This window comes from Vigna umbellata, chromosome 3 (genome assembly GCF_029865625.1).
Source record: "Vigna umbellata cultivar VRB3 chromosome 3, Vumbellata_1.0, whole genome shotgun sequence".
NCBI classification, from domain to species: domain Eukaryota; kingdom Viridiplantae; phylum Streptophyta; class Magnoliopsida; order Fabales; family Fabaceae; genus Vigna; species Vigna umbellata.
Genome location: NC_142167.1, coordinates 49,211,922 through 49,230,937, shown reverse-complemented (window position 1 = coordinate 49,230,937; position 19,016 = coordinate 49,211,922). Strand labels below are relative to the sequence as shown.

General features: G+C 31.7%; 1 protein-coding gene and 1 pseudogene across 3 annotated transcripts; one reads left to right on the top strand and one right to left on the bottom strand.

The window, feature by feature from the left end:
• Positions 1-3,549: 3,549 nt before the first annotated feature.
• Positions 3,550-4,563, top strand: LOC124836426 (basic leucine zipper 43 pseudogene; annotated as a pseudogene).
• A 6,535-nt stretch (positions 4,564-11,098) lies between these two features.
• Positions 11,099-15,349, bottom strand: LOC124836422 (basic helix-loop-helix (bHLH) DNA-binding superfamily protein). 3 transcript variants are annotated; one of them, XM_088110849.1, is made up of 11 exons: positions 15,120-15,349; positions 14,831-14,954; positions 14,529-14,753; positions 13,257-14,216; positions 12,934-13,161; positions 12,793-12,858; positions 12,625-12,693; positions 12,436-12,507; positions 12,143-12,343; positions 11,746-11,833; positions 11,099-11,664 (listed from the first exon to the last, which is right to left on the bottom strand). In XM_088110849.1, the coding sequence occupies exons 4-11, from the start codon at positions 14,148-14,150 to the stop codon at positions 11,627-11,629; spliced, it is 1,656 nt and encodes a 551-aa protein (XP_087966975.1). In that variant the 5' UTR covers positions 14,151-14,216; positions 14,529-14,753; positions 14,831-14,954; positions 15,120-15,349; the 3' UTR covers positions 11,099-11,626. The 3 variants fall into 3 exon arrangements, with proteins under 3 accessions (XP_087966975.1, XP_087966973.1, XP_087966974.1); XM_088110847.1 differs by having other exon boundaries at positions 13,257-14,753; positions 15,055-15,349; XM_088110848.1 differs by having other exon boundaries at positions 13,257-14,954; positions 15,055-15,349.
• Positions 15,350-19,016: the final 3,667 nt, after the last annotated feature.

Sequence of the window (19,016 nt, the reverse complement as noted above, 5' to 3'; positions counted from 1 at the left end):
CTCGATCTTTTATTTCATGCTATAGCTATTGCTCTCCAAGCTTTTGGGTTATTCTTTTTCAACTACGCAAAATGATGACCATTTAGATTCAACGTTTTACGCAATTCTATATCTTTTTTTTAGCTTCTCTTCATATTCTTAAATCAAACTTCATTTGTATATATATATATAACAATTGTTTATGATGAGTTCACTTTTCAATAGGATTCATTTATCCTCATAACTATTAGAGTGCCACCTTGAAATAAATCTAGTTACTTGTCGTTTGGTTATAGCTCTTTGAAGCTTTCGCAATAGAGTGGAAGGAATAATCAAAATTCTTACCTAACTCTTCGGATTATTCTAATTTATTCTCTCATATATTTTAATCCATATCCTGCAGCATAATGGACCAGAGCTTGCAAGTACTAAATTAATGCTTTTTTACTCATGATTCTTTTTCTTGGTAATTTCTCTCTATGTCCATGATTTTATTAGAGTTAAAAAGTAAATTTTAAGTTTAATTCAAACTCACAAAATCGGCTTATAAGATAAAGTTTGTATCTCATATATTATAAATTGACTTTATCTTTAATTGATGTGAAACTTCCAACATATCCCTTCACGTCGAAGAGCATGAGGCTAGACACTAATGGGTGGTCCAACAATAGCTTAATAGCGACTGAAACCATACGTCCACACATATCTCGTTAGGATAGATTCTAATATGTTCTGATAGCATATTAAAAAGTTTAAAAAATAATTTTGATGTATTGTTTCAGATATTAAAGTACCATATATATATATATATATATGGGTCATATGATTCTTTATTTATTAAAAAAATGACATCTATACAAATTATAATAATATCTAAATTATAGCTAATAGAATATTTGACGTATCTTAACGATTTGCATCCAACAAACAGTGTTTTTTGTGGTGCACCTAAATAGATTCTTCGATATTATTTTTTTCTTCTCCAAATAGAAGGAACAAAATTTCTTAGCTAACCATGAAATCCAACCCTAACTAGAAGAAACAGTGTATGATCAGATTCGGTTTTTGGTTTTGAATTCTTAAAAGTGGTGCCACCCAGATAGAAAACTGCCCCTTAATTTACATATATAATGGCAAAGCACTATGACATGCCCTTTACAAGGAATTTATAAAGTACAACGGACTTACAAGGATCTTCCACATAAATTCCAACACATACTACTACTACTACCCTTTCACAGATGGTTTATTTCGAATGTTCTTTAATTGTACTTCACCACTATCTGACTTTTTGTTTTTCTTTTCCTCGTACCAACCATCTTGTACTTCTCCCTTATCAGATTAGTATAGAATGAAGGGAAACGTTCAATAGTGCGGAATCGCCTAATATGTTTATATATGTAAAATGCAGTAATATAACCATTTCTATCCAAGAAAATTAAGAACATTTAAAGCATAAAACAATGACATTTGCCTTTGCAAGTTGCAGCCAAGCCTCTTATATTTGCCTAAACTTTTTCTCGATCTAATCTTTTGGGCATATTTTATTTTCTTTGGAAAGATGATTATTTGACACATCTAAATTTTTTACATTCATTTAATACTATCTTACTTTTTACTTTTTTCTTTCTTAAAAAATACAAAATTTTACATTTTTTAAACTATTTTATTCTTGAATTTTGTGTCAAACGAACGTAAAAGTGTATTATGATATCTCTTTATCGTATCATGATACCATTTTTCTTCTCTTTATCGTATATCATGCATGTGGGCCATAATACAGAGACAGATTAGCAAAATAACTAAAACTGTTATCACGAACAATGTTTATTATATTCATTTAGCAAATGTTAAAAAGTGGCTTCCACTTTTTGCTGCCTTGAACGAGATAGGATTAATAAGGTATTTTAGGCAACTACAGAGAAGCATAAAAAGTTATGAAGTACTATTTTAGAGAAGAAAATAGATATGGCAGCCTCTGATACGTTGTGATCACAAACAAGGTGTTGAGTGAACATGAAGCGATGAAGACCTTCTTCAAATGTGATGGTTTCTACAGTGTTTTTGAGACATCTGTAATCTCATAAACTGCTTCTATAATCTCATGCACATAGTGCTATTCAGTTCCCATCCAATCAATTTGGAGAAAACATAACGTAAAGGATCAAAATTCAAAAGTGAGATAGAAAAGAAAAAGCATACTGAACACAAGTCATTTGATTATTTCAGTAATGGATTCCAAAAGCTATGACCCTGATTATTTATAGTTTATCATTTTGATTAGAACTGCACCAAGGTAAACAAACACTAAAGGAACTTAATTTAAAATCACATTAGCATAACATTATAATAAGAACCCCGATAAACTGGTAAACAGAACATCAAAGTTTGTAATCAGGTTCACACTCAGTATTCGTAATTTTATTTTCTTTCATGTGGCTAATAGAACGGTTCACATGATTTAGTATTAAGATACGTAAAATATTCTTTGAGTTATAATTTAGACGTTATTATAATTTGTACAGATTTTATTCATTTAATAAACGAAGAATTTATATGTATATATATAGTACACTGATATATGAAATAATACATTAAAATTATTCTTTAAACTCTTTTATATGGTATCAAAGTCTTGTTATAACATATTTTAATCATATTTGTTATTTGTTAGACATATTGTTTTATTTGCTATCGGATCGTTATTGAATCGTCCATTGATGTCTAGTCTCACACTCGAAATTTATATATCTTAGTGTGAGAAGGATGTGTTGGAAGTTTCACATCGACGAAAGATAAGATCAATTTACAGTATATAAATAGGTATAAACCTCACTTTACAAACCGATTTTATGGGATTGAGTTAGACTTAAAGTTCAATCCTTAATCTTTAGTGCTTAATCTTTAGTGATAGCTCGGAAAAAACAATAGTTTGCATCATAGTCCATCTAATTTATATATTTTAGTAGCTCGTGAGTCATCATAATTATAATAAATAATGACCATCAAATATCTTTCAAACTAGCCTATATTGCGTCATGCGTGAAAAGAAATTATTGGGTGTAAGAGTTTACGGGTTTCAATAATATTGCTTCAAAATTGGATAGAGACCTCAAGAAAAGCTCTCTTGAAATTGATTTATGCATTGTTGTAATGTGCTAAAAGGATTTTTAAATGGGCAATCACATTACATGATGCGTCTGCAACATTTGCATTATGATGATGACCACTACAAACACATCAAACAGTAATTATAAACAGGGTTTTATGAAAGAGTTCAACGGACCGTAATAAATTATTGACGTTTTTATGATCCTAATTGCAATTTCATCACTTCACAAGGAATCGAGACTGCAACCATGGCCAGAAATGCAATTTAATAACTTGAATGCAGATTATATTTGCCCAATGTTTCAATTCTTAAATTTCCATTAAAAATGAGTAAAGTGAACATATAAAGAGCCATAGATAACATATAGATTAGATAGAAGTAACATTATTACACATAGCCACATACATATAACCCAAAAACTTTATGACATGGAGTCTGGACAGCCACTTATATGATAAAAAGTGGTCTTACCCTGAATGTATATCTCATACCACATGCATACATTAGGAGCACTTCCCAATTATTGTTGAATTTCTGCTCATGTAAGCTCTCTTCCAAAACTGACCCCACTTTTCTGGCCATCATCTTCTATAAATTCACCCCATTTCCAACACAACCTTCCCCAGTTCTAATATCATCTCAGTCTCTCAATACACCTCACAACCACACCCATAAGGAATAATCTTGAAAATCAGTTCCAAACTTCCAACCATGGTTCCTAGTGAGGTAAGAGGAGTCCACTATCTAGCACCTGAAAATCCATTCCTAGTTCCACCCAACTTTGGCCTTGTGCAAAGTGACATTCCAAACCTTCATATGAACACCCTCCTAAGCAATTTTCCAAACTGCCACTTCCCTCATTCAGGCCTTGAATTTCTTGCTCCTCCCTCCTCGTACCTCAGCAGCAACTCAACCTCTGATGAAGCTGATGAAATCCACTTCAACATCATCGACGAAAGGAAACACAGGAGAATGATCTCCAACCGAGAATCCGCCCGCAGATCAAGGATGAGGAAGCAAAAGCACTTGGATGAACTCTGGTCGCAGGTTGTTCGGCTCAGAACTGAGAACCACAACTTGATTGACAAACTCAACCATATGTCCGAGTCCCATGACAGAGTCCTCCAAGAGAACACACGCCTCAAAGAAGAAGCTTCTGATCTCCGCCAAATGCTAGCAGACATGCAAATTGGAACCTCCTTTGCTTGCGCCATGGAAGAATTGGAGGACCTTCCATGCAACAAACCTGATCCCTCAAACCAATCGATCACTCCTGCAGATATGATTCACGAATGAGGCTATTCTCCACTGTTTACACACAAGCCTATTGCTCACTCTATATATCTGCCTTCTTTTTACTTTAGATTTCTATGATCTTTGGCTCTCCATCGGAGATCTATGAGTTTAGCAGCATATCGTATGTATCAATTATCAAATAATTAACAGCTTTACATGTTCTTATCTTTGAATCATTACAATACCATGCGAATTATATTTACGTCCATAGTACAAAACAAATTACAGTTTATCATCTATCATATCGCCGCGTCCTTATCTTCATGTCGATGAAGCAGTGTACCTAGCCAGAATATCATATTGTCAATTCTCTGTACCCATCATATAAACTAACAAAACAAAATGGTTCCAACATCATTTTCACACTAAACCAAAACCCCGTAACGAAAAAAGGAACAGTTATCACAGAAAAAGCTACTGGGAATAAAAAAGAATTGATCTTTGCGTTTAGAACTAGCTGCACAGGTAGCTATATAGAGTTTTATGTTTTGTAGAGGCAACGGGGGGTAAGAAGGTACGCACGTGCAAAAGTAAAACAAGGTATCATAAATCTGAAAGAACACCGAAAAGGGTGTCAGTTGTTGTACAGAGTGTAACAGGGTCAATACGACAAACGGTGGTGGAGGTGCTGGTGGTAGTGGATCATCACAAACAATGCTACCACAAGAAGCAAAACATGTAATCAAAAAGGGTATCCACTAAAAACAAAGAAAACAACTATTCTGAGGGTTTTATTGCATCTTTAATTCTTGTGTCACGAACGTGGATTTTATAACCAAGAGGGTTTCAGATGTTGCTTCGAACAGTACTTGTAACAAAGCGACAAGGAAGTTCATACATCATCAAGGTTCAGCAGCATGTCTATCTACAAAATTGTGAAATTTTGTCTTTCCTTTTGCAGGAGTGTGATCTGAACACTGAACAGCACATGAAGACAGGTTCTGCTTAAGGTTGGGGATTTGCTCGTATCTTAGAAATTTTGGAAAATTAAAGCAGACATGGGATAAACTTTGATGGATTGAGGGAGGCGTGTGGCAGCTTCATGATTGTATTATTGACAAGAGAATCTTGATAGCATTATGTGCAGATCGTGCAGCTTTTGACAATCGTCAAATCAGGTCACGTTGTTGTTAAAATGCTTGCCAAATTTTGGAGAAAGGTCAAAGGCCAAAACCTTATTATGAAAGTTGTGATGGTTTGTTGAACTCAGTTATTCATGGTTATATTATATACTATATAAGAGGTGTGCTTAATTTGATCTAAAAATTGTTAATTTCGTTAATAATCATATCATGCACACTTTTATATTAATTTTATACATAATATAAGAATAAAATAATTATAAAAATATCAATTTTATATTTTTCAAGAAAAAAGAGAATAAAAAATAAATAAAAATAATGTCAAATGAATATAAAAAAAAATTAGATGTATCATAAAATTATATGATATATTAATAATTTTTTTAAAAAGAAATTTGACAACAAATTATGTGTCATTATTTTATTGATCGGTATATTTGAAACAGACCTATCACAACTAGGGATGACAACGGGTCGGGTACGGATAGTGTCTATACGACCCGACAAAAAGAAATTCACCCGCTATCCGCATGAATATCTGTTTGAAAAATATCCGCATATATTTTAAAACTCATGTCTGTGTATACTCGCGAATAAACTATTGTAAAAATTTTGTTAAAAAAACATTTTCTTTTTCTAATTTCATCTGTATATCAATCAAAGGTTGTTTTGATTATTAAATTTCGCTTACGCTCTCTTCTCTATTATAGGCTTAGAAGATAAATTTTCTTTCTACAGCACTCATGAGCACTAAAACTATAGAGTTCGATGGAAATCAATACAAGCAAATATATGATCCACCGGAATATGATGGTGTGCTAGGAAATTTGGGTTCTTTGTGTGAATTCAGTTATGTCTCAGTTCAGATTTTACCCAATATTATTTTATTTGCACTTTTATCATCAAACTTCCTTAAATTTAAACCTTATGTTGTGATATTAAATACTCACTGCACTTTAAATACTCTACCAGATAATAGATGCAAATAAGCAATTAAATTAAAAACACAACTTTATAAATATTCAAACAATGCGTGAAATTATGTGTTTTGTTGGGAAGTTATCTATGTAATTTAGAATTTATCATAAATTTAATGTAAGGAGAAAATATAAGCTAAAATTTGTCAATAAATTTTGACGTAAATTTACATAAGTTAGTATATGGTCCAACATAAATTTTAAATATTTATTTAGATAAATTCAGTTGAGTTGGTTTTGCCTTATAACCAAAACTTAAAATTAAAAAAAAAGAAAGAAACACCAATTTTAATTTACTTACTATATAAGGAAATCAATTTGGAAGCAAATTACCTAAAAAAGATCTACTTTAACCTAAAATATAGTTATTCAATAAAATTAAACTAATTACTATTTATGTTGGAAAAGAAAGGTTGTTCTTATTTGTAGGATGTCTTCTTTAGACAATGGATATTTGATCATTAAGCATCTTAAACATTATTTTATTATGCAATAGTCATAAAAGTAATTTTGAACTTTAACAAATATTTAAATGTGTTTGTTACCTTTATTAGGATTCAATAATATCTATTTAAATGATGACTTCCATGAGATAATAGTCACATTGGAATACATAAGCTTTTCTATTCCATTAAAATGAGAAACAAGTGAAAAAAATTAGTTCCATGCAACTTTAAAATAAAATCATTAATATTGTATGTATTAGAAGCTGTCTATCATAAGGTACATAAATTGTTATGACCTTGTTTTGCTCCTTTTACTTAAAATGTTTATTTCAAAGGTATAGTTGATTTCAATGTTGATTTGACACTTATATATTTTATAATTATATATAAAATCTATGTTAATCATTATATTTTTATTATTTTTCAGGAACAAAAGAAATTAAAGAGTCAAAGTTGAAATTTGAAGAAGAAAAGAAAATTCAAGAACTTTTCAAGCTATCTGATACAACACAATTGTAGCGCTAAACGAGAGCTTGAGCCACAAAGAAAAAACTCAACATGAAAGGTTTCCTCAAGCCCCAAGCTAAGGCTTAAGCCATGGAAAATTCTTCATCATAAAGTAATCTCAAGAAGGCTCCAGCTCAGGAAGATTGATAAGTCAAGGAAGATTCGTCACAAAGATGTTAATCTTTGATAAGAATCACAGTTTTAAAATTAAGAACCAAAAGAATCATCTCTCAAAAATGCAAAATGCATATATTATGACTCAAAAGTGTCTATATATGTATTTGGTGTCCCTATATATAGGTACAAATGCTTAAGACACCTAAGAAACCCTAAAAGAAAGCCCAAAGACATTGGGTTCAAAAATAACTTGAAACATAGAAACAAATTGTTTGCAATTAAAATAAAAAATATAATTTATTTAATTTTTGTAATTATTCTTCAATTATGTTTATGATCTTCATGTTCTATAAATTTCTCTCTTCATGGGAGATTATAAGATTCAAGATTTAAGGAGACTTGTTTTGATCTTTGACGTTGTCATAAATCCTTTGAATTGCAAATGTTCTTCTTCAAGTTCTTCTCATATATATTTCAGAAGATAGTCCTCTATCACTTTTGTTGTATTTATTAGAATATCTTTAGAGGATTAGGAGATGAAGTTTCCTCCCTTATATTACTTCCTTTTATCATTCATGAAGAGCTAAATCTCCCATATGTTGGAGTGAGATGTAACAACTTTGAACTCTTTTGTATTCGATACTATCTTTCATTCATTGATGTTTGTTTTTTATATGAACTTTGTTAATTAATTTATCTCATGTTGGATGAACTGATCACTCGTCTTACTTCATTAGTTTACTTCACTAGCTTAAGATTCAGTGAGAATTAGTATTAAGTTGTGGTCCAATCAATTATCACGTGGGCTTCTAGATGTTAGAAATGGATCTAGGATTGTAGCTAGAGATAGAGTCTTATTCTTAATGCAGGTGATCCGTTCAAGTAGCCATTGAGGAATCATACTAAAGGGTGGTGATCATAGGCTTTAGGGGTTAGGAATGGACCTAGAGTTACACTTAAAGCGAACTCCTAGGACTTGATCATTTATAACTTTAATTATGTTAATAGATTTGATGCAAGAGACGAAAAAGTTGTGAAGTCGAACTCCAACATAATTCAATCATCCAAAAGTCACTCATCTAGTAATCCAAACTGTTTCTCAACATATTTTACAACATTTTCATACAATAAAATATGTTTTCAACACACTATAAACACAATTTCTGTTTTATAAAGATTAAGATAGTTAAAACATTTTATTTTCTACCAAGTCCTTGTGGATACGACACTTATTATGCTACAAAAACCCAATATACTTGTTGGTATATTTCGAGTTGTACACTACAAAATAAACAAGTTTTTGGCATTATTGTTGGGGATTTACGTTAAGAAAATCTTTGTTTAAACTAGATTGATCATTGTATAAAGTTGTATTTAAGTATAGATAAGCTAACCAATACATTTATTTTTGTGTTATTGTTTTTAAGTTATTATTACAATGATTGTGTACTCTATTTTGCATAAGTTTTTGTGCTTCAATGTTGCTTGCCATTGTTTAAGTTGTTTTGTATGCAAATGAGAGGACAAAAACAATTTTTATTGTTTGATCTAGAGGTTGAACTCACAATCACAAAACAGAATAGTAAGAACAAAAAATATAGACAAATTTTGACTTCACTACTGCAGTTGCAAATTAAAGTAGTAGAAACAAACTTGATTTGGAAGCAAATTATCTTAATCAAATGACTACAAAAGGAGTTGAGATGAAGCCAATATTACTTTATCTAAAAACAACAAATCAATTTTGACCAAGAAGATCATGTTAATCACTTCGCCACAATCTAAGTACATTAGTGTGGCTTAAAAAGTGTTCTAACCATGAATTTAATGAAGTAGTACAACTCAAAATGTTACATAGTAGACTTAGACTGCAAACAAGAATGTTGTTGGATGCTTTAGCAAGAAGGAACTATGATGATGAAGAGTGTTGAGGAGACATCCACAATCATTGAATCACTAACAACTAGTGATCATCAAACACAATATGAAATAAATCAGCCTTCCAAGAGAGAAATATTGGAGCTAGGATTGTAGGATGTTATATTAGCAAAAATTAAACTCATTTATCCGAAAATGGAACAATTAAAAAAGCAAATGACAAAGTTGCAACTTAAGTTAAGAGTAAGAAATAAACTTGAGAAATTTTAAAACTATACGTGATATTCGCATAAAATAAACTCATTTCTCAACCAATTGAAGAATTGAAAAATCATATGGTAACAAATATTAAAATGTCATTTAATAAGTAATATCTTTTATGTATATTTCTGTGGTATATGCATGTTTCTTTTCTAAAGTTAGATTACCCTTTATTTCAGTGTTGTGTTATTTGGCCTATGATCATGCGTTGTATAATAAATGTGAGAGGTGAAGTTATCCTAGTCATACAGATATTTTAATATATATATATATATATATATATATATATATATATATATATATTTTTTTTTTTTTTTTTTGAAGTTTATATTCCTTTAGATGACATCTTTTTGTAATATTTGTAAATTTATTTTGGACACCTGGTTATTAATGAGGAATAGAAACATTTATGTGCACGAAAAATCTTCTTTGATTGTGGAACAGTAGGTGATGGCCTAGTTAGATAATACACTTTATTTCTGCTAGTTAGATGTTCTACTGAAGAATGTTTGGTTAATGTTTAACTAGATATGTGATAGAAATAATGAGTATTGGATTTACCAATACATGAAACAAAGTATTATTCTAGTTCCTTCAAAAATATTATCTTTTTTGTTTAAAAGCTTTTTTATCCCAATTTCTGTCGAAATTATTCAATGCAATCTTTCAATTTTTATCTTCTTAATATAGTCCTTATTTTTTATGAAATTTTTTTAATGTGATTTTTTTCACTAAATTAATACCGACACCGTCTAAAGAGTAAACAATAATAAATATTTAATGCAATTACGTTATTTAACAACTAATGACAGCATTTTTTTGACAATCATTATGCGATTGAATTAAAATTACTCCATAAAAATGACCAGAATAACACGTAAAAGGCATTAAAATGTTATAAAAAAATATTTTTAAAATATCATTATCTTAACCAATTATCCTTAACCAATTCTAACACGAAGAAACTATATTAACTTTTTAATAGAACAGAAGTGAAAAATACATTGAAACTGGAAAAATAGTACCCAATTGAATATTTCTAGTGCAAAGAAAAATTAGAAACCCTTATTAAATAATTGCTAAAAAATAAATTGAGAGACGGTGTAGAATAATTCGAACAACAAAAGTAAAGCTAGAACTCAAAAGATTATATTACTTTATAGCAAAAATATAAAAATTTCTTATTATTTAACCATTATATTTTGCTTACCAGTACCTTAACTACTTTAAGAACTTTTTGTATACCAACGGCGGATCCTCTAAAATTTATTCCTTCCTCTGTTTACACAATGCAGAGTATTGACCAATATCCATGAATTTAAGCTCAATAGGCACGATATAATGCTGACTGTGATACTCAGGAACACGTTATCAGTTCCATTTCAAGGAAAGAGTCGAAACAAAAAGCTCACTAAAGTGTCATCTACATCTGAAAGAGGTCCATGAAAGAATGTAACATAGTTAATTGTTGGGCAGAAAAAGCATCATTACATTATGTGCAAGCAAGCAACTAGCAAGAATCAAAATGAAAAAGCATTAACAGGTTCTCATAGCACTTTGTAAGCTATGCTCAGCCCAAAAAAATTTGCTTTAGCATTTCTCCAGGTTCATCAGACTCAGTGAGATCCTGTCTTTACATTCTTTAATATATCCAGTGAGCAAACCTATTTTGATAAAATAGAATTCCACTTCTAAGCATATGATACATATATTCACGCTTGAAAACGGAAACATCCTTAAATGCTGCTCTACATCCTCTAACCTAGTAGAGTATGTCACTGCCCTCAAAAGGCCTAGACACCAGAACATTACTCAGTAGTATCTCATCTAAAATATATTGCAGGGAATTGTGATTATGGCCTCCATGTTTGGTGAGCCTTGTGTAGAACTCTGAGCTTTAGTTATTTGGACCTGACAAGAATGAAAGCCGAATACGTGCTGTAGTGAAGATGAATGTACGTAGAGTATACATCAAAGTTCAACTTTCATCTGACTTGCTGACACAGTACCTACAACAGCATGTGGCAAAGGTAATTTGACTGAAAAAATGGAACTTAACTTAAAGGGGTTGTTTGTTGGGGAATGCATACCATCAACATTTTCATTACTCAGGGGAGCAGTTGTTGCAAAACTCATCTGTACGACGTTGTGAAGCTCATCATCCCATACATCAGATAGCTATTACAAATTGTGTATGAAAATAAAATGATTGAAGAATGTAGTCAGCCAAATATTGGATAAACAACAATTTAACATAAGCATAGGTAATTTGTTGTATAACAGCAAAGGATGGCCACGGAAACTAAATGTAAGTTTGGTTGACGGAGGATTTTCAACATTGCTTATGTGCCACAATCCATACCAAATATTATCCATTCACAAATCTATCATTAATGTAGCACCCAAACTTGAAGTGTTTACTCACATAAGCAGAGAAATTATGTGCATGGTGAATGAGAAATGCATGACATTCCAATGGATGAATACCTGATTTGGCTCCTTCAATTCACCATTCAAGGGAGCTAACTGTTGATGGATGTTTCTTTGAAGAATGTCAGCCGAGTTTGCCATGTTGGGAATAATTGGATGAATCAGCCCTGGTTGAGATGGATGTAATGGAGGAAAAGCCATGGATATATCTAGAGGAAACCCTAGACCAGAAGAAGGACCAGGCCGATGTTGAAGAATCTGACATATAATGTTCACGATGTAACACGATCAGACACTTGAACAGAATATAAATCTTTACCCACTGGTATGTAAATAAACTGATAACTTACATCTTTTGCAAGAAGTCCTTCAATATTAAAATCCAGCCGCGGATTTACTGTTGCAAGTTTCATAGACAAAAACTGCCAAATGAAAAAGATGGGTGTCAATTTAACTTGAAAAAAAAAATGTATGCTTAAGCAGAACCAGAATATACATTGCAACAAGTGGCAATAGAGAGAGAAGTTTCCCACCCATACCTCAACCTGTCTCTGAAGTGATTGCACATAGTTGATTATTTCATCTAGCATTACTGCCTTGCCAGTGACCTAAAAGCATAGAAAGTAATAAGAAAAGTGTTAAAAGAATGTGATACCAGAACAGATAATACTATAGTGAATTCTTCAAATTTCAAACTCAGAAGCCACCTTGCTGCATCCCGGTACAAGGTCTTGAAGAAACTTCATCCTTTCACTTATCTTTTCCCTCCTAACCTGCAGTGAAAATCTGATTTAAAATTCTTCATCCAAAAGCTTCATTTTCATGACAGAGTTCTCACAAAATCTTACTCTCTCAGCAAGGCTATGGCTATTTGTTGCTTGACCCCGGCGAGCCCTAACATGTATGTATTCCTCCTTAGGTGGATCAGAAGCTTGAGACCCTAGTTTGGCATTCTTCCCAGATGACTTGGTTGCTGGAATTGGTTGATGGCCTACCATCTGTTGATTGTCAGAGTTGTCCTGAGCAGCATCATTAGGAATTTCTGGAGCTCCATTGCCTTTCCCATTATCAGCGTCCTACCACAATGAAAATAATCAAATGGGTAAGAGGATATAGCATCACAGCGTCACACATACAGTAGATACATCTGAATCATTAGCCACAACCATACCAGCCCACTTCTTTTCCTTTTCTTTGAGTTTAGCCCTTTGATTGAAGGCTCTCCACTAGCACCTTCCATCAATGGAGAATCATCCTGGCCAGCACCATCATCACTAGATTCAGCTCTATCAGACTCATTAGCAGGCCTAACAAGAGATAGCTTCCCATCATCTTGAGACGTAATATGACCTTCACTTCTTTTATCACTCTTGAGAGGGCTTCCTTTAGAAGCCAGATGCTCAACAGATGGAGACAAATCTTTCGTAGCTTCAATTACATTCATATCACCTCCTTGAGATTGCCCTTCAGTTACAGATTTCAACCCATGGCCTGCAATAGCATCTCTTGCCCCATAAACCCCTGTTGATTGAGCAATACCATAAGAGTTCACCATATCAGTAAAATTCCCCCCACTGAAGCATGAGAATCTTGCAGCTCTCTCAATGAATCCAGAATCAGTTGGAAACTGAGATAAACTGTGCGGAAACAACCCCGGGCCATTCTGTAACATAGAATTAGCAGGGCTCCAAGCCATTTCAAGTGTTCCATGATGAACCTGAGCTACTCTTCCAAAGCCAAAACCATCTTTTCTAATTCCAGCAGTATTTGAAGAACCCCCATTGTTGTGGACATTAAAGTCACAAAATCCCAGGTTTCGGGAGCCGGTGGTGTTGTCCCAGTAGCTTGCACCAAAAGAGTCCACCATTGAAGCAGAGGAACATGAAGACGAACCAATCAAATCCCCTCTGCTGGCATTCACAGAATTTCCCATGGCAACCAAACCTGCAGAAGAATTTGCAAGATTTGCACCCCCGAATCTCCAATCCGAGTGCATACCACTAGAATAACCCATAGGATCCTCGTTTCTATCCACCTCGAACTTCTCTTTGTCACTCATATCCATCCCGCCTCAACAAAATATACCAAACCACTCCACTAGCAGATTCTTTTCTATGATCTTTTTTCCTAACTAATTGGTAATCAGAGGAAATTAACAGTAAGTACCTTCAACAGTGGCCAAATATAAAAAATGGTCAAATTTCAAATAAACAAAATAACAGATGGAGCCTCCTAAGCCTCAATACAAATTCAACAAACATGATTCCATCACAAGCATCAACCAGAATCCAGGAAAACCTTTAGAACTGAAGGAACTAGAAACTTGGCTAAGTGCTTGAAGCACAAAAAAAGGCTAGATGCGGGAAGAGAAAACGCAGCTTGAGTAAATGATGGCAAAATTTGCAAGAGGTTCAAACAAAATCCAAATACCCAAAAGATGTACCAAAGTTCACACGAGCATGGCAGCTACCATTTCCAAAGCCAACACTGAACTTGAAGTACCAAAAATCATAAAGAAGGCCCCCCCAGGAGAGAGAGAAGCTAAAACTGACTGTTCAAAGAAAGGGCTGAAAAGAAGTCCATGGAAACAGTCAATTATGCAAACAACATTGATTTCAGCATAATAAATACCCCCATTCAAGCCCTAGTCAGTGTTACAGAACCCAACCTGCAAAGACAGAGAGAGAAAAGAAGATTATAAAATTACAAAAGGACCCAACTTTAAAAGTGGGAAGACAAAGATACCCATTTCTGATCCTCCAACTTTCGGAACTCTGCCTTCCATTCAAGCTTTTTCCTCAAATCAAAACCACTTTATTCAATTTGGGATTTCTTCAAACTTGCTCCTTGATGACAAACGTGCCTTTTACTGTGGCACATGGAGAGAGAAAAAATCATATTTAGAGAGAGAAGAGGAGAAAAAAACAATAACGGTATAGTAGAAAGAGGGGAAAATACAGCTATCAGACCAATGTGTTCATGAAGGAGAGTGTAGAAAGAAAAAGGTAATGGCATAGAAGCTCCATTTATATACCTCACGCTCGCATCAAAAAGAGAGCTTTTGATGATTAACCACCGCCACAGGTACTGTAAAATAATAAATAACACTAATAAAAAGACCTGCCCCTTAAGGTCCTCTTCCTCAATTTTGAGAAATTAATAATGATTGTTTATCCTACTTTTTCATATTTTTGGGGAACTTCTATGTGATAATCATATCAGTTTGAGCTAGCAACTGACATTGCCAACTCTTACCTGGGCTGTTTTTCTCTTATCTTATTGAATTGTCCTTTATTACGCCTTGAAAGAAGTGCATGGAGGATCTTTAATAACCCTTTTCCTCTAGTTTTGGTCAAGGCCCCCAAATCTAGCTGGGGTCATCCGTTCATTTCTTTTTTTGCCTGCAATATAAATAATCTCTTATAAACCAAAAACAAGCCATATGGATCTTGCACTAAGGATTATTATTATTATTATTGTTAGATGCATTGTCTAGGTTCTTAGGGTTCTTAGGGTTCTTAGAGAGAGAAGGGAACATTAAAAGAAGATACATTGTTTGTGCCAATGCACCTTTGCAACGTCTTATGCATCATACTCTATTGTTTGTTTGTAGTGCCTATCAAATAATCAAAACAAAAGAGAAAAGCATTGCTTTCAAGAATTAATGCCCAACATAAATAATTGCAACCATACTATTTCATCAATTTAACGGTCACGCAGACTAACTTCAAATAAATAGCATTACCAAAATAAATTATTTTACATCATTTCAGAACTATTCAACACTTATATAGGGATAACCAATTGAAAGTATTATTTGTATTTGTTCTGAGACATTTACTGTATAAATGAATAAATTTGTACGTAGTCATCTAATTGAATGGCCTTCTAAGTAATTTACACTGTCGTCTTTTATCTATTTATTGTATTAATTATCTTTTCACTTAGACAAATGAAAGATTTTTCATGTCCAAAAATATAAACAATTTTTTTTATGGTATGTAGAATATGTTTGCAATATAGCACCATTGAATATCATAATCAGTTCTTTATCAAACATAATTGTGGTTATGGTTTAATTATAGTTACAAAACAAGTGACAAGAAAAGGAGTACAGGAAATTATCATGGTTGATAGTTTTTAAAGTTTACACAATATAATATATATATATATATATGGACATGTTAATTTATATAACCACTTAAAAATTACCAAATTTTAATTGATAAAAATATCCTATTACAAAAAAAACTTACTTTGAACACAAAAATATTTTAATAATTCTTATTTTCAATTTAAAATAAAAATAAAAAATTATTGAAATACCTTTAATTTTAACTCTTAGAATTTATAACATACGAGAGTATTTTTATCAACTAAATTTTGATATACTTTAAAATATTACTTAAATTAGTGTATATATATATATATATATATATATATAATTTTATTTCAAAAAACTTGTTTATATATTATTTTTATTATTAAGACAATTTGTGAAATAGTTATTAGAAAAAGATGTTGATAATAATTGATGTGTTTTTTTCCCTCTATTTTTGACCATTCTGGTGAAGAAACTTTGTACAGTGAGACTCTTTTCTTTGTATGAAATTGACGTTCATTTCAGTTTTGTTCCTTCCTTTCAAATGAGTTGTCATAACATATTCCAAAAACTTTTTTCATTTCTATTTTTATTCACGCATTTCTCATTTCAAGCCGAACACTAAACAACATGAAGTTAACAAAAGGAATAGACTTTAGATAAGAAAAAGGTAAAAACAATATGCCATAAGATTTTAGTAACGATTTTTAATAATGGATACATTACTGCTTTATTCTTGAAAAACAGGGAATATGGATTTTGTTAAAGTTGTAAAAAATTGGTGTCTTTGTTATGTTATCACTTAATGAAACAACTTAATTAGACTTACATATTAGTTTAAAAATTTGAGTTTCACTAGGAATTAATAGATTAAATGAATTAATTCACTTAATTAAAAAATATACAACTTTTTAAATTTAACATTTTTTAAATATGTAACAAAATTCAAAAAGTTCTAACCTATTTTAAATTTTTTTCTTATTTTATGAGATAAATAAATCATTTATCTTAAAAATTAAATCATAATTCTAAATAAAATCTAAATGATCTCAAAAGTCAATGCAACATATTCATTTTAAAGCTTAAACTTCAATACAACCTAAAATCATATTAAACTTTAAATAACAAAAATACAAATTATTCCTAACATCAAATCTTTGTTGTTATTTATCAGACTATAAAATTAAAGCATTGAATGGATAAATCTAAAACATTTTCATCTCTTGAAGCATCTTCTTTATCCTTATCTACAATAAAAAATATCTTAACTAATAATATTAAAAGACTGAGTAATATATAATTAAAGGAAGTTGGTGTTTAATGGTAGAAATCAAAAGAAGTGATAGTAAAGAGTTTGAAGGTGTGAATGAAGTCACAATGTGGCATTGCGATGGGTGGTGGTTTGTGTGGCAGTGGCCCATCGTACGTTATGCATGGCTATGGTGTGTGACGTGATAATTACAAGTTGCACAAAGTTGGAAGAGAAACTCAAAAACCTTATAGCATACCTTATTGCCTTATGAAAAGAAAATGATTAATAAAAGACAAAGGTAATGAATGAATGAAGTGTCATGGGTGTGGGCCTCTCTCTCCCAATTTTTTTTTTAAAAAAAATTGCTTGTGCTTTGGGCTAGACTATTAAGTTAAGAATGAGGTGAGTTTTTCTTTTAGGTCTAGGTTGGCTCACCACGAGTTCAATTCAGTGTTCTTAGATGGTCAGGTTCATTTTTGGCTTGTATTGAAATTTGCAAATCTTTTTTAACCTAACTTGGCTCAGACGCATGATGGATCGAGTTGACCACAAGTTTTAACTCATTTTTAAAAATCTAGCTTTTATTCATTGTAATATTAGAAACACAATGAAGAATATTTTTTTCCTCTCATTCTTGTGAAACATGGTAGACTCATCTTTTTTTCTATAAAGATCATGCTCATTTATTTTTTATTTACTCTTTTCAAACGAGGTGTCATAACAAATTTCAAAAACAACTTATCCTTTCTTCTTTTTGTTTAGATACTTTTTGTACGCTTTAAAATGAACAAAATGTGTTAAAGAACATGAAGTTAAGAAATAACAAAGTTTAATTAGTGTGTCAAGCTCATTCAATCTTGTTTAAATAGGTTAATTCCTTATAGATTGAGTTAAAAAAGTTTAACTCAACTCGAATCACTTTCAATAGGTCAAAGATTTTATAAAATGACTTGATATATTGCGTTACTGGGTTATGTAAGTTAACTCACTTAAGCATGTTTTGTTTTCCTTACTTGTTTCATATATTTATTATAGTACAATTTTAATAGAATGGAGCGACCAACATGTTTACATTGCTAAGTTATAAAATACAAAAAGAAAGAAAGTTGAATTTCTTTCTAATTTTTTAAAAATGTTTTTAGCACTGAGTAATCAAACAATGATTTACATAACAAATAATATGTTAGTGAATTTTTTAAATCCTTTTTTCTTGTAGGCTCTCTTTCTTTAGTTAACACACAAAATAACAAAAATGTAACAAATTAGGAAGAAGATATTATTACTTAGTATTTTTATTCTAGTTTGAATGATAGTGCAAACTACGTCCAGTTCTTAGCCAACTAAGTTTCACTATAAAAACTATTGTAGCGAAGTACAAATGAGTATTTTTCAAATAGTAGCAAGTCTTGGCTTACTCCAGAAGTAATCTTTGACACTTAGCCAATTTTGGTTTAAAACCCTGGGTATTCTTCAAATCATAGTCAGTCCTTCCTAATCCCATTTGAGTACTATTTAAACAACAAGTCACTCCTAACTTAACATGAGTATTCTTTAAATAGCAAACCAATTATGACTCA